Raw genomic sequence first — 25,787 nt, forward strand, 5'->3', positions numbered from 1 at the left:
GTCACTTGACCTCTCTAATCCTTACTGTCGTCATCTGTAAAGTGGGGCAACTCATAGGCCTCCCTGTCGTGGACCTCTTGCGTCTGTTGGCCAAACTGTCCTTGCTCTCTTTTATTTGTTTATTTATTTTTTGTCACTCCAACCTTTTAATTCTGGTGGGACTTCTAACCATAGTACCCTCAGCCCCTGGCCGGTTGTCTTGCTCCATTCTCTCGGCCCCTGTGATGGGTCCAAGGGCGAGCACATGGCGTAAAGACAACTGAAGACATTCTATGGTGAAACCAGGAGAGAGACTCCGTCTCTTTCTTCTAGGGTCCCTGAGCTGGGAGAATGTGAGCCCGGAGCTGCCTGTGCCACGTCTGGAGGAAGCCTGTCTGCCACCACGAGGAATGAAAGAGCTGGGGCAGCTGGAGAGCAAAGGCATCCTGACAATATGGTTTGAGTTCCTGAATCCAGTCAACTTAAAGGCCAGCACCACCCCTTTACTGGAATGCTGTGACCTCTAAATGAGAGAATTCATGTCAAGCACCAAGTGTGCAGAGCAGGGTAAGCCCTCAATAAATGATTTGTTTTCTCCTGTCTTGATGATTGCAGCTTTTTTTCTTTTGTAGTTAAAAATTGTTGCCAAATGTGTCTGTGTGTCTGATAGTTCATTTTCCCTGAAATGGGGTAAGTTCTTTCAGTCTGCAGATAGAGATCTTCCTTGAGCTTAGAAAAACCTTTTTCTAACAGATCTTTCATTATGCGTCTCTTGGCCAGGAACATCAAGCACCTGTAATTTGGTGTTCGTTGTCTGTTCTCCATATCGATCTTGCTCTGCTCTCATCATTTCCTGTCTCTTCCGCTGAATGTCGAGTTCCTGAGGGCACGCACGTGGGTGACAGTGTTAATGCCAACAGTTGTTGCCTCCCTGTTCTCCCAGTCCTCCGGCGCCATATAATGCCCACGGGAGGACTGTGAGCTGCCTCCAGCCCCTTTCTACGGGAGGGTTTCTGAGGGAATGGGTTTCTGTCCTCCAGTCCCACGTCCCATTGTCTTTCTAGCAGTAGTGCCAGCAGGCGCAGGTATTTGCATTACAGAACTTCTCAGTGACAGACTTCATGCAAAGTCAGACGGAGGAGCAACAGCTGTGCAGGATCCCAGAAAGCCTTGCGGACCCTCAGGCCCCATCCTGGACCCACCGCATCAGAAGGAGCATTTTCACGACCTCCCCAGGTGGCTGTGTGCATGTTCAAGTTTGAGAGACTCTGCTCCAGAGCACAGGCTCAGTTTAACCCTCTTATTCATAATTCAGTTTTGTTTTGGGGGTGGGGAGGGTCTACTCACGAAGTCATTCTTTACAGCAAAAAGCTTCTCAAACTCCTCACCAGGCCAGATCATGTAATGTTCTGACCCTTAACTACTTACTCCATTTTCGTGTGAATTTTCCCTCAAGATAATGTTATTACCATAAGGTGGGGGCTGCCTTGCCAGGGCACCTAGGAGTCATATGCACAATTCACACTTTATTGGAACCTTAATTTTATTCAGTCAGATTCCTGCTGTGTCCTTGGCTTGCCTCACCTTTTTGAGAATTACGAAACTTTCCACATTTCTGCCAGCTGCTTCTTCCTGTTTTGTTCTCATCTCGGGTTGTTTCTATTTGCTTGATGTCTGTATGCAAAAACAAGTAAAAAACATTTGTGGTTCATGTAAACACAGCAAAATTCAAATTTGTTCCATATGAGATTCTCTGACAAGGAATTCTTATGTCCTGTAATTGGTGAGAACATTTGGCTTCAAACTGTAATGTTGAATTATCACTTCGTTGAGTATATTTATTTAACTATTTTGGGGTGAAAAGTCATTATAATTATAATAATGAAAATAATCACAATAATGAAAAGTCATTAAAAAGGAGTCTTTGCTCAAAATGTGGTAGATTTTTCAAGAGCTGCCTTAACAAATGTTGCTAACTGAAAGGTCATTCTGTAAGGTAGTTATGTTCTTGGCAGAAATTAAAAAGTATGAGCACATCAGGAACTGGCCAAGGAATGGGGAGTTGGGAATTCTCTTCTGCTGGAGGGAATGTATATTAGTATAGTCATTTTGGAGAGTAATATTGAAAATGTGCCATATCCAGCAATTTTACTTCTTTATACTCCAAGAGAAACTCTTATAAATATGGGCAAAGAGGCATTTACCAGGATGTACCAATGTTTCTTACAGTATCAGTGGTGTTTGCCCACTTGTCTACGTATCACCTGAGCTTCTGGTTAAATTGCAGATTCCTTGGCACTACCCCAGACCTAGTAAAAAAATCAGAATTTCTAGGAATTGAGGCGCAGGAATCTGCATCTTTAGCAAGGTGTTGTTCCCTTGCAAATTTGAAAACCATTGCCATTTTTTAACCATAAGTGGTCTAGTTTTATTGATTTCATTGCTTAATTATGCTAATTGTTTTGAAAATAAGTGGTGTTATACAGTCCACAGCTAAGTGAGAAAGGAAGTAACTCATATCTGTAATCCTTGCCCCACTCCAAAGATTCTTTGAAATTTGAAGGTATTTTTGTCTATGTATGTTTCTTATTGTTTGTTTTTTAAACTTGCTATGGAAAATTTCAAACATACAAACAAAGAGAATAATACATGAACCTCCGTGTGCCCATCATCCAGCTTTAATAATTGTCTGCTCGTGGCCAATCTTGTTTCATTTGTATCCTCCCCCCAACACACCCTCAACCCCTATTCTGCCCTCACCCTCCCATACTTTTTTTTTTTTTAAGGCGGGTGCAGCTCACAGTGGCCCATGTGGGGATCAAACCAGCAACCTTGGTGTTATTAGTACCACACTAACCAACTGAGCTAACTGGCCACCCCCCTCCCATATTATTTTGAAGGTCATCTCTGATGGTATATCATTTTATCTATAAATAATTTGATAATGTATGTCTAAAATATAAAAGATAAGGACTCTTTTAAAGGTATAATCACACCATCATTACACCTAAACCAAATTAACAATTTGTTTATATCAGCGTACATCTCGTCAGTGTTGACAACAATCCAGTGTTCACATTTTTTTGATTGTCTCATTATTTTTTTTACACTTGTTTGAATAAAGATTGAAATAAATTCATATACTGCAATTAATTGATATGTCTTAAGTCTTTTCTCATCTATTGGTTTCCCCTTCAATTTTTTTTCTTATAATTTATTTGTTGGAGAAAGCAGGTCCCATAGAATTTCCCACCATCTGGATTTTGTTGATTGCATTCCTGTGGTTTCATTGATATGCTTCATTGTCCCCTGTATTTCCTGTAAATTGAGAGAGCAAGAGGGTTGATCATGTTCAGGTATAATTTTTTCTGCTAGTGGCATTGTGTACTTCTGTCTTGAGGCATATGTCTGTCCGGTTGTCACTCTGCTTAGCAGCCATTGATGATCATTGCCTAGATCCATTAACTAATTAGGGGTTGCAAAATGGTGATATTCTAATTCTTTCAAGACTTCTTCATGTATTGCTTGAAAAACTATTAAAAGAAAACTCCCTCCATAAACTATTTGTTTAGCCTGAGAAAGAGTTTATACAGGATACGTGCCTGATCTTTCCCTTAACTACTTTTCAAAATAATGAGTTGGTTCTCTAGCATTCTCCAAAGGTTATCCTTTTTAAAAAATCAAGATATAATTCACATGCCATAAAATCCAGTGTATAATTCACTAGTTTCTAGTATACTCACAAAGTTGTGCAACCATCACCACTAGTTCATCATTTTTAAAAATCCCATTATAAACTCACCAACACACTTGATGCATTCAATCCATAGCAATTACTCTTTAAAAAAAAATTTTTTTTTATTGGGGAATATTGGGGAACAGTGTGTTTCTCCAGGGCCCATCAGCTCCAAGTCGTTGTCCTTCAATCTAGTTGTGGAGGGAGCAGCCAACCTAGTTGTGGGGGGTGCAGCTCAGCTCCAAGTCCAGTAACCATTTTCAATCTTTAGTTGCAGGGGGCGCAGCCCACCATCCCATGTAGGAATTGAACCGGCAACCTTATTGAGAGCTCGCGCTCTAACCAACTGAGCCATCCGGCCGCCCCATAGCAATTATTCTTTTGATGTTCAACTTTAGCCAACTGGAACCTCTTTTAACGGGCCCCTAAGACCTTTTGACACACCCCTAGAAAGCTTTGATGCTTTCTGTTATGAGGAGATATTCCTGGTTCATCTTGTAGTTTTCTGTTCTAGCCCAGTAATGTTATTTCTCCCAGAACTCTGTTTCCTCTAGTGGAAAACTGTACTCAGAGGTCCCAATCTGGGCACCCAGGGTGCTCATTATTACTGTTCATTGTTTCTAGGTCTCACATAATGATTTTCACCTCTTTAGTGGAGCTAGTTTGTTTGCTATGTCCTGTGATTTATAATCCGTGAGGTAGAATTTGGCTGTTGGTGATTTTCAGGAATTAAACAATGTCTTATTCAACTAATGACTGAGTGAAAAATACTATTTGAAAATCACCTAATTGTCAGTCATTGTTTATTTAAAAATATTTCCCTTGGGGGCGGGGTATGTGGCTTAAACCCTTAGATTAAAAATTCTTGGCATTAATTATAGCCAGCTGAATTCCAACATGATGCAACTTGCTCAAGTTAAGTACATATAACTTAAGTATCAGATAAACGGTTATTTTTTATAGGGTGTGCCTAGTTCAATAAAATCAGGGCCTTTCTAGGGGAAAGTAAATATTTTTTAACCTTTGGGATATAAAATATCAATTATCACAACTTTATTCAAGAAGGTCTATATTTTCTGATAAGTCAATAATTTATTTTCTCTTATTTGGATTTCCATCAGTGATGTGGAGTGGAAATCAACAGCGTTTTCTCTTTTTTTAAAATAGCTTCTTTTCTGACTAATCTTGCTCTGGAAAAATGATTGAAAGGCCTTGTATTATTTCTGGCTCAAGGACCTATAAACATGTCAGGGATCTTTAGTTAAGTTATTAAAACACTGTCAAAACCTTGAGTAGATGCTTTTAACTATCTGATATATATTAACAGCTCTGAAGGAACAAATAAATTTTAGCACATAACCAAAATCCCTTTGACTGCTTTGAAAACCACCTATTTTGTATTCACAGCATATGCCTTGGAAATGTTCTCAGTCTCCCTAAATTAAATTTCCCTTTATTGTGTTTATTTAAGTGAGAAAATGAACCGCACTTAAGAATGTTTTTATTCTGCCGTAGGCAATCTCCTTATTTGGAGTTCCCCAAGGGCAAGCGCCACATCTTTGTATTCCCTGTGCCCAGAATTCTATAGGTCCCTAATACTAAAACAATAAACAAAAGTATCAGTGCAAGATAGGCTGTAGTCGGTCCTTTAAGTGCAAGACGTCAGGTTAATCACCCACTGCTTGATTACCAAATGCTTTCAGTGATCTTAGGTCCTTAAGGTCCTACTGTGAATATTTTCATAAACTGTATTTTGCATTCTTTTGTAACATTGAATGATTTCTGATCTCTGCTGTTCACTTCTTTTGTGCCTTCACTTTATCATGAGTATTTTATATTACGGGTACTTCTAGTTACATGATTTTCATCATACACCGTTCTTTATAGCCTTCCATAAATTGATTTGAAGTTACTTTCCCTTATTTGAAAATGCAAAAAAAAAACAGTGTAGTTAACCTCATCTGTACAATCATCTATAATCTTTGTTGGACTTCAATAAAGGTTTGTCTAACATAATTAGTGGAACTAGGGCATCCTTTCCTTGTTTCCCATCAAAGTTAACAGTCTCTATGTATGAAAAGTAAAGGCAAGGGACTCTTTTCAGTCCTCCACTCTACCAAGTGAGCTATTGAAGGAAGCACAGGCAAAGAACTCTTTAAAAGTATCAATACCTAAACTATTATACTTCAGGTCTTTTAAATTGAGGAAACCTCTTTTTCATTTATACTCTTTGGCAATCTTCTTGCTTTATACTGGTGGACTTTGAAGTATTTTATCATAATTATGGAAGAGCTAACAAGAATGTGGACATTAGGTTTTTGTTCATGCTGATTATAGTTGCATGGATGATGAAACCCCATTCTTTACATACCATAGAATTAAACGGAGGCCCTTGGAAAGTAAAACTACTTAAAACGCTGCTTATCAATTTTTTGAAATTGTTAGTGTGAGTATACAAGCTATTATATTTGTCATTTTTTTCCTTCTTGAAAACAATGTTTTATTTACCTTTCTGTGAATATAGTCTCTATCATAGCCTGATGGGGTTTTCTATAAATGATGAAGACATGTTGTTATTTATCATTTTTTGAAAGGAAATTTAATTGCTTGAAAAAAATCAAAGCTGAAGCCTTGAGAGGAAAATTACTATCCAGTACATTCTGTAAGATTTCTTCTTACTGTGTCTTTGGTTTGTAAGATGTCTGAAGAAAGAACAACTTGCATTCTGGGAGTTTTTAAAAGTTATGACAGGAAAGTAAAATATATGGCTTCTGTATTTAAAGAGCTTTCACACCAGTATGCTATTTGCTTTATAACTTTTGTGTTCTGTACTGTTAAAAATGTCTTTAACATTTAGTGAACTAAAAAAACAAAGCATATCAGATTTCCTGATTAAAGACCACACTATTTTTAACATTTAACTAGTAACTTTTAAACACTTTGGGTCCCAAGTTCAGTATGGAAAGAACATAAAAATTTAAACTAATAAAAACGCAAAATACACATTTTTGGAGTTGATAAATGCTTTGTTTAATCAAATACATATTGTCCCTTCTCTCCTAAGTCTTAAACTTTAAGAGGCTTGTTTAAATAGTTTGTAAAACTACCCAATTCTGCTACCTCTCTCCATATTTATTCGAGAATGTGAAAAATTGATTATCTATGAAACAATTCCACAAAGCTTCCTTTTCATAGGTTCCCAAACTCTTTTATATAGAAAATACACATTAAAAATTTCTGTTCATTGCAATGTGCGAAACCAGTTTCAAAATATAACCCTTTTCCTCACTCCCCTCCGCCCCCCTCAGCAACATAAAATCAGTTAGGCTCTCTAGCTGAATGCTTATTAAAAAAAAAAAAATAAACGTTTCTGTAGTTGCTTTAGGATCACCCTTCTCCCCCTCCTCTTGCCCACATACCCATTTAGACTGGCAAGCCTATTTTCATTTTATTTCAAAGATTTTTTTTTTTTTTTTTTTTTTTTTAAGCGAAAGCAGGGGACGGCGGGGGTTGCTAAATTTATCTTCTTCTCCAGCCACGGGGATGAAGAAAACACATTTACTGCGGGCGGGGGTCTGAGGGCCTGCAAACAACTCGAGCAGGCGCCTCGGCCAGGACGGGCGCGGAGAGTCGGTAGGTCTCCGGGGAGGGCCCTGGGGGCGGCCGCGGCCCACAAGACATGGTGGGGGGCGGCCGGGCCGGGCCGGGCCCCGCGCGGGCTTTATGGCCGAGGCGGCGGCAGCGGCGCGTGTGTAGCGGCGGCGACGGCGGGCGGGAGCGCGGAGGAGGTGGAAAGAAGGGGGGCGCTGTCACGGAGACTCCGGCCGCCGGAGACCCCGCCGCAGAGAGGCCACTGGGCTCCCCGGTCGCGAGGCGTAAGCGGCGTCGACCCGGGACTCCAGGGGGACCCACCGGGCGGAGGAGGGGGCCTATCTACCCTTCCGCATTTTCCTGGGTCTCTCTCCCGGGCGGTGACGTGACGTGCTGACGGCGGGCCCGTGCCGGGGAGCTGGGCCGCTTTTTGTCAGCTCCGAGCTCGGCCCCTCCTCCCTCCCTCCGCCCGCCCCACCAGCCGGAGCCCGGCCCAGTGCTCCAGAGAAAGGCCGGCCTGCAGCACCCGCCACCGTCGCCGCCCGCCCGCACGCCCGTCCGGTGAGTTCCGGGCGCCGCCGTGCCCGTGGGGCCTAGCGCGCCCGCAGCGGCCTGGTCCCGGCCTGGTCGGCGGCCCGCAAGGCGCCCTTCCGCGCTAGGCCGGGCGGCGTGGCGCGCGGCGCCGAGCAGGCCCCGAGGAGGCCGCAGTTAGGCCCGGGGAGGAGCCCGGCTGCCCCGAGCGGCGGCGGAGGCGCGCTCCGTAAACGGGCGGGGGTTGGGGGAGGGTCGCCCGGTGGCCCGGGAGGCGGCTGAGGGGCCGGGGGTCGGCGCCGCGGCCCGCTTGGGCACCGCGTGGGGGCGAGGCCTGGCAAGGAGGCGAAGGCTGCAGGCGTGAGGTGAAGGCCGCAGGCCGGCCGGGCTGATTTTCGCTATGTAAATATCGGCGAGGGGGGAGGGATGGGGGACAAGATGGCGGCGGCTCGGCGCCTGCTGCAGGGGACGATTGAGGGGGTTGTCGGGAGGGGCAGACGCCATCTTGAAGGCGGTGTCGGAAGAGAAAATTCCGCTACAGCCCGTGAGGGGGGGTGGGAGAGCGGGCGGCGGCGGCGGCTCCGGTGACGGGTCCCGGAGGCCCGGCACGGCAGCGTGTGCGCGCGGAGGGGGCGTGCTCGCTCCCCATGGCGGCCATTGCCCTCACCGCCATGATGGGCTCCAGGCGCTCGGCGGCAGCGCCACCTTCCTGCCCTGCCTCCCCCAGCCCCGTGACTGGCTGCTGCTTCCGCTGCATTTTAACTGAGCTGCGGCAGGCGGCCATCACCGCCGCCCCGCCGCTGGGGCCATCTAGTCCCTTAGCGCTTCTGGCCCCGCGCCTTTCCCTTGCGCTTGTTAACCACCTAAGAGCTCTTGGGGCGGATGGCAGCCCAGGCATCTGGGGTCACCACGGCAAATGGGAACCCCAAGACAATTTATTATTACTCAAGCAAAGGCATACGTGGCCATTAGGATGCCCTCGATGCAATTGTTTTCCAATAATCATTGCCTTCTCGAGTATCTGAATAAAACAAAAATAAAACTTGATAGGAAATAAGTTCTCACCATTTTTATCCAATAGAAGAAAAACTGCAAATTGCACTGCATGAAAACGGAGGAATAACATTTTCTGGAGTCTTTTGAACTCGTTTATTTGGAAACAACTTTCTTGAAAAGGTGCATTTAAGCTATTAGTGATTTGTTGGTAGTACTTAACTGTTTTTAAGGAGTAAGAAAAGGCCAGAAAGTTAATTTTCTTAAGAACAACATAATGTGATGCAGTGGTTGTTTTGTTCCTGTACCTATCATGGTATTTACAATTCTCTATTTGATTTGAAAAAGTCGAAGGTGGAATTCCATCCCTTAAAGTACTTTTGATTGCATACTACACAACTCGCCTGTAAATTCGGAGCTCAGTGTTAGCAATGTATTGTGCTATTTGCGAAGAAAGGTTAAAACGGTTCTTGTGATGCAGAGTGCGGCTGCAAGAAGTTCGTTGTTCCGAGGTAGATGAGACGAGGTGAAAGTGCTGCGGGAAGGGCACAGTCAATTACTGAGGTTTCATAGGAAGGCAGGGTTTCCTTTTGGAGCACCAGGAAAGGTGTTCGTGAAGCAGGTGACATTTTGAGGTGACTGAAGGATGGGTAGGACTTCTTTAGGCAGAGCTGGGATGGGGAAAGGGCATTTCAAAGATGAAGTTTCTTCAGAAAACAAGTATTTACACTTTGGCTGGGGTAGATGGTGTAGGTAGGGGAATGGTGGGAATTCTGGCCAGTAAAGGTAGATGGTGGAAGAGCTTGCTTGTCCAGTGGAAAGGCTTTATACCCGAAGAGGAGGCCAGGGTAGCCGTCAAGTAGCAGGGTGATGATACACCTGAGTGGGCTTTATATTCATGTAGCAGTTCCATTAGACTAGGAGAAGTTCCAAAGCAGAAATAATGAGAGTAGCAAGTTGATCAATGTTTTCACTACCGGAATGATTACCAGAAATGTTCAGAAGTTAAGCCAATTTTGCTGCTTTCTGAATAATCCATCTACTATACAGCCTGCTCCTTTTTTTCTATCCTAACTTCTCCAAATAACCTTTCGCTCAGAGTTACTGTAATTTTTCTAGTAAACAAATAGGGAGGGATTTCTAACTTTTCACTTACTATGGTGAAAAACAGGACTAGTGCTGTGGATTACTTGACTGAAATGAGGAATGAACCTGTAAGTGTTCCCATGGTAATTTTTTAAGAAGTCAGTTTTCAAAAGTAGGTTAGAGAGCTCATTACTAAAATGGCAGCGGTCTTCAGATGGCCTTTTGCAATCCCTGTTCTTCCTCCTGGTGAGAGTAACGAACTTTTTGTTTGAGAGGGTAACTCATGCTGTTTGCTGAGCCAAGCCTTCTGGTGTTTTGATTCATGTTTGACTATCCACGTGTGGGGAATGTGTGTCCTAGAATTTTATGACATAAAACTATAGGTAGCATAAGTATTCACTAGAAACTTGTTTCAGTTTTGCCGTTCCCAGACTGCCACAGTCAGAGCAGTGACACTGAGAGGATGGGAAGAAACTGGAGATTCTCATGGTTAGCGTAAAGGGCTGTGGTTTAAAGAAGTTTGAGAAACAGTGCATTGTAGGAGGCCCACTGGAAGCAAGTTGCTAAGGCAGGCTGGGTTGTGGAGGTGGTAATTGTAAACATACACTTAGAAGAACCAGTTGCTTTTTATCTTGACAGCTGGGAGAGACATAGAAGGGCTCTAAGAGAGAGAATTGTATTGCTGCACGCACAGTACAGCAACAGTAGATGTTCTAGTATGGCGAGAGTGGATATTCAAGGTAAAAACAGTTAGACTCAAATTGTATAACTAAGACGGGTAAGTGCATAGTTTGGAAGGATTTCTATCCCAAACAGTTTCCTATAAAATGCTTTTGCCTGGAAGGGTAGGCCTTGATGATCTGGAAAACTAGTGGAACACCTTATTACCCTACCATGTTGGGTAAATGAGGTGCTAGTTTTTAAGTTATGTGGCTGTTTCAAAGAGATTCTAGTTTCCTTTTTAAAAAACATGTTTACAATGCATTAAAGAATTTTTTTCCACATTGTTTTTCGTACATGCTTCCTCTCTAACCCCATCTGGACTTGTACTGTCACTGATGACCTTATTTGTATTATCTTTGTTTGTGCACACTGGTGATTCCAGGCTTTTTTACTCTTAAATTCCTCAGCCTGCCCTTGAAACCCCTCCGCCTCAGCAGAGATTACCTAATCTTTGACTTAAGTCAGAAGGATACATGCTCATCTGATCTCAGCTTTTGAGTTTTCTGCCTTCTCCTTCGCGCTCTTCCTCTGCCTCTACCTAGGCTTTCCCTCCCTCCTGGTTTTTTTTTTCTTTTTTTTTTTTTTGCTGCAGGAAGAATCGGCCCCCTTCAGGCCCAGCTGCTGTGCTTGTGCACTCCACCCGTCCCAAGGAGCTCTGTCAGTGATTCTGTCGCTTGCATCATTGCTCGCTAACTGCGGGTGCCTTTCCCTCCTCTTACAAACATTCTTAGGTTTGCTCATCTTATGAAAACCTCACCTGTCTTCTCTTTCCTTTCGCCAGTACTTTTATTTCTTTTCATCCCATTTACTCCTAAAGAGGGTAACTGTTCCACATCATGTCACCCGGTGTGTCATAAAACACACTGTGTTTCAGAAACTCTGCCTTCTCTGTCTTCTATCATAGGATTTCCCTCAAGGTCAATCCTCTGTCCTTTTTTCTCAAATCTCTCTGGTTTCAGTGTTTCATACCATGCCCACCCTCTCTTTTAGTTTTTCATCTAGCCTTTTCAGTTGCCCGCTTGCCCACTGACCATCTCTACTCAGGTGTCTCAACATGGTTGAAACCAAATTTATCTGGTACACAGTAGATACTATTTATTGAAAAAAAACTTGTTTTAATCCAGAGCCCCTAAAACAACTGCTTCTGGCTTTCTGTTAATGGCACCTTCATTTTCCCAGGCTCATTCTTTTATGTCTCATATACTAGCAATGTGGACATCTTTAATTTAGCATTTAACCTATTATATTTTAACTGTGTGTTTATATTTTTGTCATCTTTTCTAAACTTTGAATGTAGAGTCCGTTTTCTCATTTATCCTTGTCCCTAAGCAGTACCTGGCACATGGTCATTATCTCAAAACAATGATCTCAATTACTGAGTGCAGAGAATTTTATGTAGTTAAATAGTTTTCAAGCATCTAGTCCGTGTGTCCTTTGACCAAGGAGTATACATATTAAGGCACACCAGCCCCATTGCTTAACTTTGGGGTTAATAGGCCAGTGTATTTTTATTCCTGTCAAATTATTTCTCCAAACAACATTTTAAAAAATCCAGGTATCTTGAACTATATTTTACTCAAAGGGAGGTCCACTTTACGGAAACGATGTGGCCTTGAAGTACAGCTATTAGGATTAAAAAAAAAAGTTTACAATTTTAAATTATGAAATATTTAAGAATTACAAGTATCAAATTACAAATATGTCAGAAAAGTAGGTATCACTCAGATTTAACAGATCTTAGTATTGTATTCTATATTTGCTTCATGATATTTTTCGTTTATTTAAAGAAAGAAAATCTCACAGATCCAGTTAAAGAGTGCCCCTCATCCCATTCCTGTCCTTTCTTTACCAGAAGTAACCACTGCCCCAATATGTATGTACGGAAAACAAGTATGTATTGCTTTGTGTGTATTAACTTTACATAAATGGTATCCTGTGTTTGTCATTGTATATATTTTCTCACTAAGTATGTTTTTGAGCTTTATCTATGTTATATGTAGATCTAGTTCAGCGGCTCTCAAAGTGTTGCTCTAGAAATTCCCAGGGATCTCTCCAATTCTTCCAGCTGCATTCTTCTGGCCACTGCACGGGTTCGGTACAGAGGCTATATGACACATGATGTCATAACAGATTGAACACAGAAGCAGTTGTGGGAATCCAGCTGGCCTCTAGTAAGCTTGTCTTTAAAGAGGTTTGCAAAAATGTAAAACAGTGCGACTCTTTTTCACTGTTTTTCTTTTTGAAAAATAGTTAAAATAAGTTATTTTTACATACAGTGATTTTTATGAGTTTATAAATATTTTTAAATATTTAATTTCTAATGTAAATATCTATAGATTGAACCCACAGAAACAAAAACTCTTTGGGCTCCTCAAGTTTTAAGACTGTAAAGGAGTCCTGAGACCAAGAAGTTTGGAAACTATTGATCTAGTTCATTCATTTTAGTTGTATTTCAGTGTATAAATAAATATATTGTGTATTTATTATGAAGGGGCCATTATGTTGTTTGCAGTTTTATGTTCCATTTGACACTCCCACTCGCTGTGTATGAGCCTGTTTCTCCAGACCACTGCCAAAAGATTAGACTTTGCAATTTTTTCCAGTCTGTTGCGTATAAATGGTATCTAATTGCTGATTTCATTTTGCATTTCTTAGATTACTAGTGAGGATGAGCTTTTTTTCCCACATACTTATTAACTATTTGAGTTTTCTGTGACTTCCTTGTGCTTGTCCTTGGCCCATTTTTCTATCGGGTTGTTGCCTTTTTTCCATTGGCTTATGGATATTTTTATATTTTGAATACTAATGATTTGTAATTATACACACTGAAAATACCATTTCTTAGTCTGTGGCTTATCTTTCAACTTTGGTTATGGATTTTTGTGTGTGTGTGGGACTTAATATGAAGGTAGTCAGTTTTCTCAGTTTTTTGTTGTTTTCTTTTTCATTTATGGCTTACGTTTTCTTGTGTCTGCAAGAAATTCTTCACTTACCCCAAGGTCATAACAATACTGTGCTTTTTCATATTTAGGTCATTAATTCATCTGGAACTACTTTTCTCTATTGTGTGATGTAGGGATCTAATTTTATCTTTTTAATATGAATTTGCTGAGTAGTTCAGCCTTTCTCCCCACTGATTTATAATGCAACTCCTGAGGTTTGTCATATTCTTACAGACACATATCTGTTTCTAGTTTCTCTCTTCTGGTTTCATTGGTCTGACTGTACCTAGACCACTGTGATTTAATAGTGATAGCTTTGTAATTAAATCTTTTTTTTTTTAATAATTTTTTTTTAATTAAAGATTTTATTGGGGAAGGGGAACAGGACTTCATTGGGGAACAGTGTGCACTTCCAGGACTTCTTTCCAAGTCAAGTTGTTGTCCTTTCAATCTTAGCCATGGAGGGTGCAGCTCAGCTCCAGGTCCAGTTGCTGTTGCTAGTTGCAGGGGGCACAGCCCACCATCCCTTGCGGGACTCGAGGAACTGAACTGGCAACCTTGTGGTTGAGAGCCCACTGGCCCATGTGGGAATCGAACCGGCAGCCTTCGGAGTTAGGAGCATGGAGCTCTAACCGCCTGAGCCTTCGGGCCGGCCCTGTAATTAAATCTTAATGTTATTTTTCTTCAGGATTTTTAAAACTGTTTTCCTCCCTTTGTTTATTTTTGGGTCAGTTTGTCAAGTTCTATGAACAACTTGGATTTTTATTGTATTTGCATCAAATTTATAGGATAAATAGATACATATAGATATATGCTAAGTAGTGGAACTGGGATTTGAACCTGGGCATGCTCTACTGTTTTTCATAAAGCTCTTGCACAACTTTTGTTAGATTTTTTTGCTAGGTAACTAATTGTTGTGAATAGGATTTTCCTTTAGTAGTTATTTCTCTTTCGTTATCACTGATGTATAGGGAACACTGTGGACTTACACGTATTTTATTAGGTTGGTGCAAAAGTAATCGCGGTTTTAAGGATTAAAAATAATTGCAAAAACCGCGATTACTTTTGCACCAACCTAATAACATGTCACCTTCCTGAACTCTTACCATATTCCATAGATCCTGAGATGCATTCCCCCCCTTACATCTTAACATCTCTGAAATCAGAATAGATCTTGACTTGATGGTGTCCTGTAATCAGCGTTGTCCAGGCAGCCAGCAGGCATGATGTAGCTACCATTGCCAGCATATGCACAAACTTGCTCAAGACTTCATTTTGTCATCACTTAAATGAGTATGTGCATTGTTGTGTTGTTATTTCATGCCAAACAGTACAGCTGAAGGCAGAAGAAATGGGAAAGTGGGTGTCTGACTGGAAAGAAAATCCCATAGATAATAATGGAGCATTTAAAAAACAAAAAAAAAAGGCTGCATCACCAACACTCTTGTTGGCAGAGAACATTATTGTTAGGAAAGATTGAATAGCTTTGAGTAGAAAAGCAGTCCATAGTGGGACCCTGAATATGATGAAGTTTTAGGAGAACCCTACCAATTTCTTTTTATATGTGGACAAGATGTGATGTAAAAAAATGTCTGAATAAGTCTAAAATAGTTGATAAGTCTACGATGAAAATTCTAGATAATAAAGTATGGCATCAGTTTAATTGGTAGTGTTTTTCTCTTGGTTGTATATAAAATAAGGACGCATCTTACAGTTGGTGGTATCTTTAGATGCAATGAAATGTGGGAGAAATAATAGTTTATAATTCAGTATTTTCTAAGTAGTTGTGTGAATAATGAAGTTTTATTCTTTTCCATTCCTTTTTTTTGCCTCCTGTTTTCTTTTCCTGGTTTTTTTTTTTTTTTTTTTTTTTTTTTTTTTTTTTTTTTTTTTTTTTTTTACTGCATTGACTAGTGTCTCTAGTCCAGTGTTGAATAAAAGCATTGATAACATCCTTGTCTACGAACTTTAATGGAGTGCTTAAATTTTACTGTTAAGTATAACATTGGAGTGGGTTTTTTTGTGGGGCGGTAAATGTTATTTATTAGTTTACGTTCTCTTCTGCTTATCATTTTAGAGTTTTCATTATGAACAGCAGTTGATTTTTCTAATACTTTTGCTGCATCTATTGGTGTAATGAATGGCATTCATAGATTTTGTTTTAAACTGTCTTTGGATTCCTTGGATATTTGTATCCCTTTGTTATTGCCATGTAATTTTCCTTTCTCATGTAGGCTTTGTATTGTTTTGATAACAAACAAGGCTTTATAAGATGGATTGGGGAGTATTCCTTCTTTTTGAAACAAGTTGTATTTAGTAGAGATAATCTGTTTCTTAAAAGTTAGATAGAATTCATCTGTGAAGCTGCCTGTTGTCTCTTTGTGAGTTGGTTTTTGATTTAGTAAGGTTCTTCATGGTGGTAAGTCTTTTTGGCTTTTCTTGAATTTTTTTCTTGTTACTTATACAAAATGAATAATCTAGAAAAATATAAATTTTCGAATATACTGGTATAAGGTATATGTTTCTTTAATGACTTAAAAATATCTAATTTCATTAATTTGTTCCTTTTGTTTTCTGATCAGTACTGCCAGTAACTTGCTTATATTAATTAAGACTTTTCAAATAGTTCTTATTGACCCTTTCTGGTAATATTTTCTTTCCTTCTACTTTATTTGCATTCTAACATTTAAAAAATTTAGGGTTAGAGATTTAGCTCATTAGTATTTAATCTCTGCTCTTATCATATGTGCCTTTAAAACTATAAATATTCCTTTGAGCTATAATTAGATGCTGTGATTTTTAACATGAATTGCTTTTCATTTAGTTATAAATATATTGTGATTTTCATAATTTTCCTATTGCCCATTGAATTATTTGGAACTTTTGTTTTCAAGTGTATGGGATTCTTTTCTGTTATCGCTGTGACGTATATTTCTAATTTATTGCATTATAGTCGGGGAACATTGATATGCAAAAATCAATCTTGTTTCTTTATACTAACACAAAACAATTTAAAAATCAAATTTAAAAGCCACTATAATTTGTGAGAAGGTCAAAGAACACTTAGTACCTTGGAATAAATTCAACAAAGCATACTAAGACCTTTAGTTAAAAACATTACTAAGAGAAATGAAAGAAGAACTAGATTAATGGGGAGAGATATGATGTTCATGGATTGGAAGTATCAATATTAAACAAAGATGTCAGTTTTGTTATATTGAGATTCAATGCAATCTCAATCAAAGCCCCAACAGGACTTTTTTTCTTTCCTTTCCTTTCCTTTTCTTTTTTGGATAGACCAGTTCTCAAATTTATGTGGAAATGCAGAGGCCAGGAATAGCAAACACAATCTTGGGGAAAAAGTTGTAAGACTTATACTACCATATATCAAAGCTTGTTATAAAGTTATAGTGATTAAAACAATGAATGCAAAGCCAGATTGATCAATGGAACAGAATAGAGTCTGAAAGCAGACCTACATATATAAGGTCAATTGATTTACAACAAAAGTGTATTGGGATTTTGATTGAATGTGGAGGTTAATTAAGAAAGAATTGATACTACAGATCTAACATATTCAAAAGCAAGATTGATTTCTCTATGTATGTGTCTTTTTTTTTATCTCACTTAGAGTTTTCAGTTATTCTTATCAATGGCGTTTTCCATTCTTTGTTTTATAAGAAATCATTTGTCTGCAAGTATATTAATTTTGCACCAGCACACATTATGAATTCATACTGATAGTAATTTTTCAGTTGATTCTCTTGGATTTCTTAGATCATATATAACTAAGTAGTAACTTTTTCAAATAATAATCGTACCTTGCATTTCATTATCTTACCTAATTGCGTTGACTGTCAGTTTCCATACAGTCTTAAATGGTAATAGTGTTAATGGGCATGCTTGCCTTAATTTTGACTTTAGGAGGCATACTTTTAGTGTTTTACCTCAGTTTTAATACATGTCTTTTTGTAGATACTCATATCATTCTCCTATCAAAGAACACATGTAACATAAAGTAGTTTAAGATTTGCATATACTTGTGTATTTTTTAACAGCTTTATTGTTACAAAATTCACCCTTTAAAAATGTACAATTCAGTGGTTTTTAGTAGATTCAGCATTGTGCAACCATCACCACTAATTTTAGAACGTTTCATCACCCCCAAAAGAAATTCTGTACCCAGTAGCAATCATCCTTGTCATCATATTCCCGCCCTTGCTCACCGGCCCCCCCCGCCCCCACTCATCTACTTTCTGCCTGTATGGACTTGCCTGTTCTTGACATTTCATGTAAATGGAATCCTATAATTTGTGGTCTTTTTGGTCTGGCTTCTTTCACTTTGTTTTCAAGGGTCATCCATTTTGTAGCATGTATTAGTGTTTCTTATTGTATGTTTCTAACTATTAAGAAATATCTTTCTATTCCAATTTGACCTATTAGTTTAAATAAAAAATAGATGTTGAATTTCAAGTTTTCGGCAGCTATTGAGAAAAATCAGGATTTTACTTTTTTGACCTGTTAATTTGGCTATTATTTGGCTCCATCCTTGAATTCTAGAATAACCTACTTTGTCAAGGTCTATGTGTGTATACGTGTGTATATATGTATGTATTTTTTACATGATGGATCACAGTTGCAAAAACTTGACTTGGGATTCATAATTAACCAAATTTGCAGTTTGGTTACATTATTTTTGTTAGGTTTTTAAAAAATGGTAAATTAGCCTTGTAAACGGAGTTGAGAACGCTTTCCTCCTCTGTGCTCTGGCATAGTTCAGATAGCTTTGGGAAAAACCTGGAGTTTTTTGAATGGGTAACAGATAACTTTCTCTTTCAATTTTATGGTGATTGGGTTTTCTATCTCTTATTGAGTTAACACTGGTAACTTACATTTCCCCTCAATGTGCTAGAATAGAATTATGGACTATGTGTATTCTTACAAGTTTTTATTTTTTGTATCTATGTTTTTTTCTTTCTCATTTCAAATTATGTATGTTTGTGTCTCCCCACCCCCTTTAGATTATTGTCTAGTAGTATTTTACTATCATCCCTAACACCTGAAAAAAAATCACGTTTGGAATTTTTTGTTTTGGGTACAAATGAGCTGGCTCCCTCTCTAAAGAATGATCATGGAATTAATGTCGCTGATAACCAGTGGAGCTGATGTTCACTGGAACATACCCCTTGTTTGGTCATGTAAGAAGCTGGTGTATTGCAAACCAGCCCCTGTCTTGTCAAACCTATTCTTTCTTTTTTTTCATGATTAAAGTATTTATTAAGTTATAGGTAGATCAGTGTAAAAACACTCCGTAACTCTGCAATTGTGAATTTAAAAATTTTGTTACAGTTGTTGAAAAGCTTGATATTATATTGTTGTCAGGATTTAAGATGTGCAGAGAACATTGTTAGTCGGCACACACAGATCCTTACACACCCAAAGTAACGTATTTAGGAAAAGCAGTAATAGGAAGCATGTGTTCATGTAGTTAAGAGTAGGGGCAGTATTAGTCAAGTTACTGTGTTGGTGATAAAGCAAGACAGCAATTTAAAGAAGTTTCATAGTTTAAGAATATTTAAAATAGTTTAAAAACTGTAAATGCTGCAGTATATGACTTTTATAAGCAGTTACTAAAAACTAAGGAAAGCACTTACTAGCTTGGCAAAATAACATGAAAGGGAGAATGTTTTAACCCTCACCTCTCCCCATAATTGTAATGCATTATAAGAAAGATTTTCTAATACAAGGAGACATATTTTTCATTAAGGAGTTCAGTAAGATAATACTGACCTTTCTTCTTCATGTACTACATTTGCCAGAAATTACCCTTTTAAAAAGTTTTCCCCTGACAGTTTCATTTAGTTTATTCTGTGTACAATATAGTCTAAATTAATCTCCACTTCATATTATGTCAAAACACTGTCTTCATCCTTGGATCACATCATTTCAAACACTGCGCTCCAGTACACCTTCAGCTAAAGGCAGAAGACCTCATTTGAGGAAATAGGTATGTGAATAGGATTTCTGTTCGAAATCGCAACAAAAGCTACTATTTTTTAAAATTTCACTACAAAATCAACAAAGAATGATCCAAGGAGGTGAGTTGTTATACATTGTGATATATGCTAGAGTGTTAATTTAATGAACATGGATTGATAAATTCTTGAGGGCATTAAATAGCAGTGTCTCACTAAGGTTGTACTGCTTTACTTATTGGAAACTAGTTAGGAAGTGGATGCATTTCCTAATATCAAGCAACAGTCTTAAATACAAAGGCATCTGAAAAGTGTAGTGGGGAAAAAGGATAAAAAAGAAAGAAAGACAAAAAAAGAAAAAATACAAGGAAGTAAAACGTGTAGTGGGGAGAAAGGTAGTGGCAGTACTTGGGGTAGCTTGTCGCTAGCTATCCTGAAGGATATTGGACCTCTGGTACCTGGAGGATGGGATACTCATCCACAATTAAAGGGAAGCCTGGCTGGTTACATGGTTCCTTTCTCTCCCATAGACTCATGCTAGACAGGGCTCTTGTGGCCAGAACTTAGGTGCATGCTAGGCAAACAGGGATTCTCATGTGGGCTGAGGAAATACATCCCAGCTGTCAGAATGTAACTCCAGTTTAGACCCTCATCTACAAATATGAAGGCACAACCTAAAAGAACCATGCTTTGGAGGAAAACCAGCACTCGGAAAGAGAGGCACCAAATTCAGTCAACGGAATAATGAAACAGCCGGGGAGATAGTTTAATATAGGGTACAGAATAAACTTGAAATCCTCAGACATTTGGGAAGCTGTATCCACAAAGAAAAGATTGCTGTAAAAAAGAAACTAAGTTTACTTTGGAATTGAAATATAATCTTTTAAATAAAAGTTCAGTAATGGAGTGAAGACCAAATTAGCTAGCTTAGATGAAAGTTTAGGGATTCTGAGAATGTAGTAGAAAGACAAAGATAGAAAATATGGCAGAAAAGTTAAAGTACTATGAGGGTAGATTTAGGAGTCCTCACAATCCTCGAATAGAAATTTTAGGAAGAACGAACAGAGAAAATGGAAGAAAGTTCCTGGAGTTCAAGAAGGGCTTGAGTCTTTTGATTGGAAGGGCCCACTGGGTTCTGGGTATAAGAGGACCAGAGCTTGTTAGCGTGGTAGTCGTGACAATAAAGAGGACGTGACAGATTGAAGAGTGGCTGGCTTTGAGGTAAATTTAAGGGCTGAATTGGTAAGGGAAGCAAAATACAATTGTAGATTTAAAAATTAGGTAATCTGAAGAAATGATGATTTACATTGAGCAGTGTGGGAAAAAAATGGGGAAAGAAATGTAGCTTTTGTTTGCCTTTCCTGCAGCTTGAGCAATTCCATCTACCGTGTATAATATAATTTGGTTCTCTGAGCGTGACTTAAGGAGAGGGACTAGAGTTGAGTCATAAAATTGAAAGACATTGAATTTTTGGGAAACTAAAAGCAGAAAAGTGATTCTCATACTGTGTTTCCCCCAAAATAAGACCGGATCTTATATTAATTTTTGCTCCAAAAGACGCATCGGGGAGTCTTTTCAGAGGATGTCTTATTTTTCCTGTACAACAATCTACATTTATTCAAATACAGTCATGTCATCTTCTTCTGGAACATCGTCATAATGTACTAAATGCATCCGTCTGGCTGCTGATCTTAACTGGGGCTTATTTTCGGGGTAGGTCTTATTTTCAGGGAAACATGGTATGTATATTAGCTGCAAAAAGCAAAGTGAACATGTAAGCACCCTGTTAACTTGCCCAAGAGGGAGATCATGAACGTATCTAGGCATCAAGAGATATAAAACAAATAAATTATATTCATTATCCCTACTTTAAAAGATAGCTAAAATGCCATTTCTATACCTATTAACTTGGTGTGCTATTTTTATTGCTTCTTTTAATGAATGGAAGAAAGTTTTTGTGAATTTCCTGAGATTCTCTCCTTCCATTTCCCTTAAAACTACATTTTAAAAAACTGAATTCTTCCACAGCATTTTCCGGATCATGATTCCTGTAAGTGGGAAGGGAATATTTTATTGAGCTTGGGGTGAAAGAGGGGTCCTAGAAGTATTTTGAAGGCAGACGAAGTATTTAGTATGTGTTCACTCCAATTGTTAGATTATTTCTGCTTGTTTGTCTTCAGATTCAGCTGGTCTCTGAGCTTGGTTCCTGCAGCAAAGGCAGGGGCACCCTTACTTCGTCACAATCCTGAGAACTCTGCTGAGCAGGTTCCATTCTAAGAACATTGGTTTCATTCTGAGTGTCGGAGGAGTTACTTGTAACCCCAGGGTTACAAAGTTGAAGTATAGTCATCTCTGCTTGGTTATTTTCTGATTTGAGTTTGTATAATGACAAAATAGAAGGAAAAATGACCAGTCAGAACCTGTTTGTTGAACAATTACTGATCACCTGAGTCAAAATAAGGTGAGGGGACATTTTCCGTTTGGGCTATGTTTGTTAGGAAATAGATCTGATGTAAAATGATGGGAGTAATAGCAAATACGTCTGTTATGGTAGCTTGGGTACATTTTTTAAAGCACACTGAATATTGGGGAACTCCTGACGCTTTCTGAGCAGGCGAGTGCCATGATCACAGCAGTGCTTTAGAGGGTTACTCTGCCTCCATACTTGGCACCAGCCCTTACTTGTAATACGGTTCCTAGTCATTTGTATGAGGGTGGCAGAAAGGAGCAAAGGCCAGTTGAGAGGCTATTTTTGTCCTCTAGGGATTAGGAAATACGAAGCTGAGAGTGAATGGTGACAGTGAGAATAAAAAGAAAGGGACAGGTTCCTGAGAACTTGTGGACAAGGAATGGACAAGGTCTGCCAACCTGACTGAATATGCAGGGAAAAAGCAAAAGGCCATAGTAGTCATTCAGGAGAAGCAGGGTTTTCTCTCGATGAAAGTGTTCGGCAGACAGTCTGGTGGGAGTGTTAGGTGCTAGCCTGATACATGGGTTTGGGGAATCAGCTTAGTGTAAGTGGTAGTTGAAACCATGGAATAAAGAGAAAGCAAGCAGAAGAGAAGAGGGCTGAGTGACCCACCCGGGGCCAGGCTGCAATGATGGGTCAAGGGAGGTAGAGGCAGAGTAAACAGCAGTCGGGAAGGTGGGAAGAGAACTAGAACTCAGTTTAAAGAAACTGAGGAAGGAGAGAATTTCAAAATTGAGGGTATCGATTATCTGTCAAACCCCAATAGAAAAAGCCGAGGAGGAAGAACGCCAAGAAAAGGAGTTAGCGTGCAGGTGGAGAATTCTTAGAGCCAATGGGGATTGGCTTTATGTGGGGAAATTGGGGAGACGGGTCTTCAGATACCTTAATCACATTTCATGCCTTCTTAGTTGGCTTAATTTCACAGCGTAGTATGTCATTATGCTTAGAAGCTTAATTCACCTTTATCACTTTGTAATTAGATTTTTAAAAGGGGAAAAAGTATTACGGCCAGAGATGATTTTGGTGGGAAGAAAGCCGTGACAACTTACTCAGGACATGTACTCCTTCCATTTTTCATAGTTGAAAATTTTTTGGTTTGTTGGCTTGAAGCTGTTTGAATAAATAACACGAAGCATGCTTTTTCTTGAAAATGAGTATGTCTCAGAGTTGACTTGTTGAAAATTCCATTTATTAATGTTTCTCGTGAGTATATCTTTAAGGAATACACACACACACATACACACATCTATATGTTTAGCATCTGAAAATAAGACACATAAATAACCATAATTTATAGCAAACAAGTACAATCAGAGAAAAAGGAAAAAGGATAAATTGCTGTGGAAATTCAGAGGAGAAAGAGATATTTTCAACTTTTTTTTGTGGGCAAGGGAATTTTGGGTAAAGGTCCAAGCAGAGATGATAGAGGAAAGGTGTTCCAGGTAGAAGAAACCCTGAGCCAGATACAGAGTCGAGGTCTTATGGGGACATTGGGCATTTTTGTTTGGCTGAAATGTGTGCCCGTGGTGGTGAGGTGAGGGCAGGCGCTTGAAGGAACATTAGAGGAAATGATGGAAAGGTAGTTTGGGGCCAGGACTTAGAAGATGGCAGGAGTATGAACTGTATTTGGAAACAGCAGGGAGCCATTAAACATTTTTTAATAGAGGAATGACATCACCTAGCCGATGCTTTAGAAAAATGACTCTTCTATTATTTGAAATGTTAATAAGCATGCAGCGCTTGTGTCATCAGCAAAGAATGATAAAGGTAAAAGGAAGATGTGTCTAATAGTACCATTAAGGTTAGATTAGAAAGTGAAAAAGTAGACATAAGGAAACCAATGAGGGAGGAGGTTTATGCAATTACTTACAACATGAGTAAACCACAATCCCTGATGTCTGCTCTTTTGAAACAGTCGTTAGTATTTAGTGTATTTTTTATGGGTTAAGTTCTTTTTGTCGTAAGTTTTTGGCTTGAGTAGAAAAGGGAGCATTAAGGTCATGGGGATGTCTTGCAAAAACTCAAGGCAGATAAGGTTCTGTAGCTGGACCTGAGAAAGGTCTAGAACCAGGAACTGGAAAGCTATTGGTAAGCCTCTCTTCCCCACTCCCTCTTCTCTGTTTCTCAGGGCAATCACTGGATTCTGTTTATTTTTCATTTGTAAACTTGATTTCACTAGTGTAAGCGGAAGTTGGAAAATGGCCTTCCTCAGCTCCTTCCTATATTCCAGCCACTAGGGGAAAGGGAGAGACTGAGACAGACTGACCCTTGGTCATAGGACTTTGATTTTGTTGTGCTCAAAGATGAACTTATTTTTTCCATTTTATAGCTAGTGCCAATCAACTGTTTGGCCAGGAGAGTATAAATACACTGTGGGAATTTACTTCTCCAGATCGGAGGGTTGGTTAAGACAGTTCACTGTAAATTAGGCAGAAATCCCAAAGGGTGTTTACTATAATTATGTACTTTGAGTTTTTACCGATGTTTAGTGTATTGGTTAAAAGATAGCAGACTACATTAAATTTAGAGAAGTAATACAAATATCATGCAGAAATTTCCTCTCAGTAAGGTACAGAGTGTGTTTAAGTTAAGCCTTAATAAAACTAGTTATCCCTGGGGATTGTGGGGTATATGGGCCGAGAGGAGACAAATGCTGGGGTGCTGGAAATGGTCTGTATCTTGACGTGGGTGTTGCAGTGATTACACAGGTTTATGCGTGTGTCAAAATTCATCAAAATGTGTGCACTTGATGTATGTAACCAGTATCTCAATGAAAAAAATCTAGGCGGAGTTGACTTGTCTGATTTATCTACCTTGCCTTGTCATATAGATGCCCATGTATCATTGGAAATCAATTAAGTTCTCTTTTATTTTATTTAGATAATGTTTTTGATAGATAGTCGTCTGTCATATAATTCTGAGTGTTTCAGAAATGTAAATATCATGGTGACATTTTAGATACATGATATAAAAAAAGTAATACTTGGTTTACTTCTTTCCCTAATTTAGGAGCTGTGACTGATGAGAATTAAAGGCCATGGATGAAGATGGACTTGAATTACAACCACAAGAGCCAAACTCATTTTTTGATGCAACAGGTATAACTACTTGGGCTGTTCCACTTTCTTTCCAACTACCAAATTTGGAATTGGTTATCGAGTAGAGGAATTGCTAGACTCTCACATTGATATTCACACTTAGGTATCTTGTTATCTTGTCAAGCCTGTAAATGTTAAAGTGAGCACATTATTCCCCTCCTTACAAATTTGGCTCCCTCACAACCAACTCTCATATTCTTGTCAGGTATAGTAGCAGTATCAAAATCTTAGTGTTATCTTTAGTTATTCTCATTTTGCCCAGTTATAGCACTAAGTCCTGTTCTCCCTTTGTAATGTTCCTTGCTTACATCTCTTCATTCTACTTCCTACCACATAGACAGGCTCTATCACCTCATTCTTAGTCTGCAATAACTTTTAACTTATTTTCCTTACCCTTAGTCTCTTTTATATAGTCCACCAGTCAGAGTACTCATCATGAAATAACACGTGGCCCATGTCATTTCTGTTTTCCTTTCCCCAGAACATCAGGTAGAAACCCGAGGCCCTCCACATTCTCATTCCATCCTACTTTTACAACCCCCTCTCATAGGTTGACAGAAGAAGCCTTTTGCTTCAGGAAGAGGGAGTCTTACCTCTCTCCCCAAACTGGACAAGGAAAATTAAATTCATGAAGTTCTAAAAATAGAAAAAAATTATTCCCGA

The 25,787-nt window shown here is 39.2% G+C and overlaps 1 protein-coding gene across 5 annotated transcripts in view; it reads left to right on the forward strand.

Annotated features, from left to right (window-relative positions):
• The first annotated feature begins 7,218 nt into the window (after positions 1-7,218).
• Positions 7,219-25,787, forward strand: part of ZFX (zinc finger protein X-linked) — a 44,093-nt gene continuing 25,524 nt past the window's right edge. The window contains exons 1-3 of one of the 5 annotated variants that reach the window (XM_074324329.2): positions 7,363-7,867; positions 12,427-12,529; positions 25,036-25,124. In XM_074324329.2, coding sequence (XP_074180430.2) covers positions 25,064-25,124 — 61 coding nt within the window. In that variant the 5' untranslated portion in view covers positions 7,363-7,867; positions 12,427-12,529; positions 25,036-25,063. The other 4 variants (XM_019713805.3, XM_074324331.2, XM_074324328.2 and 1 more) reach the window with 4 other exon arrangements.

This window comes from Rhinolophus sinicus, chromosome 18 (assembly GCF_057876585.1).
Source record: "Rhinolophus sinicus isolate RSI-liver-muscle chromosome 18, RSI-T2T, whole genome shotgun sequence".
Lineage (NCBI taxonomy): Eukaryota > Metazoa > Chordata > Mammalia > Chiroptera > Rhinolophidae > Rhinolophus > Rhinolophus sinicus.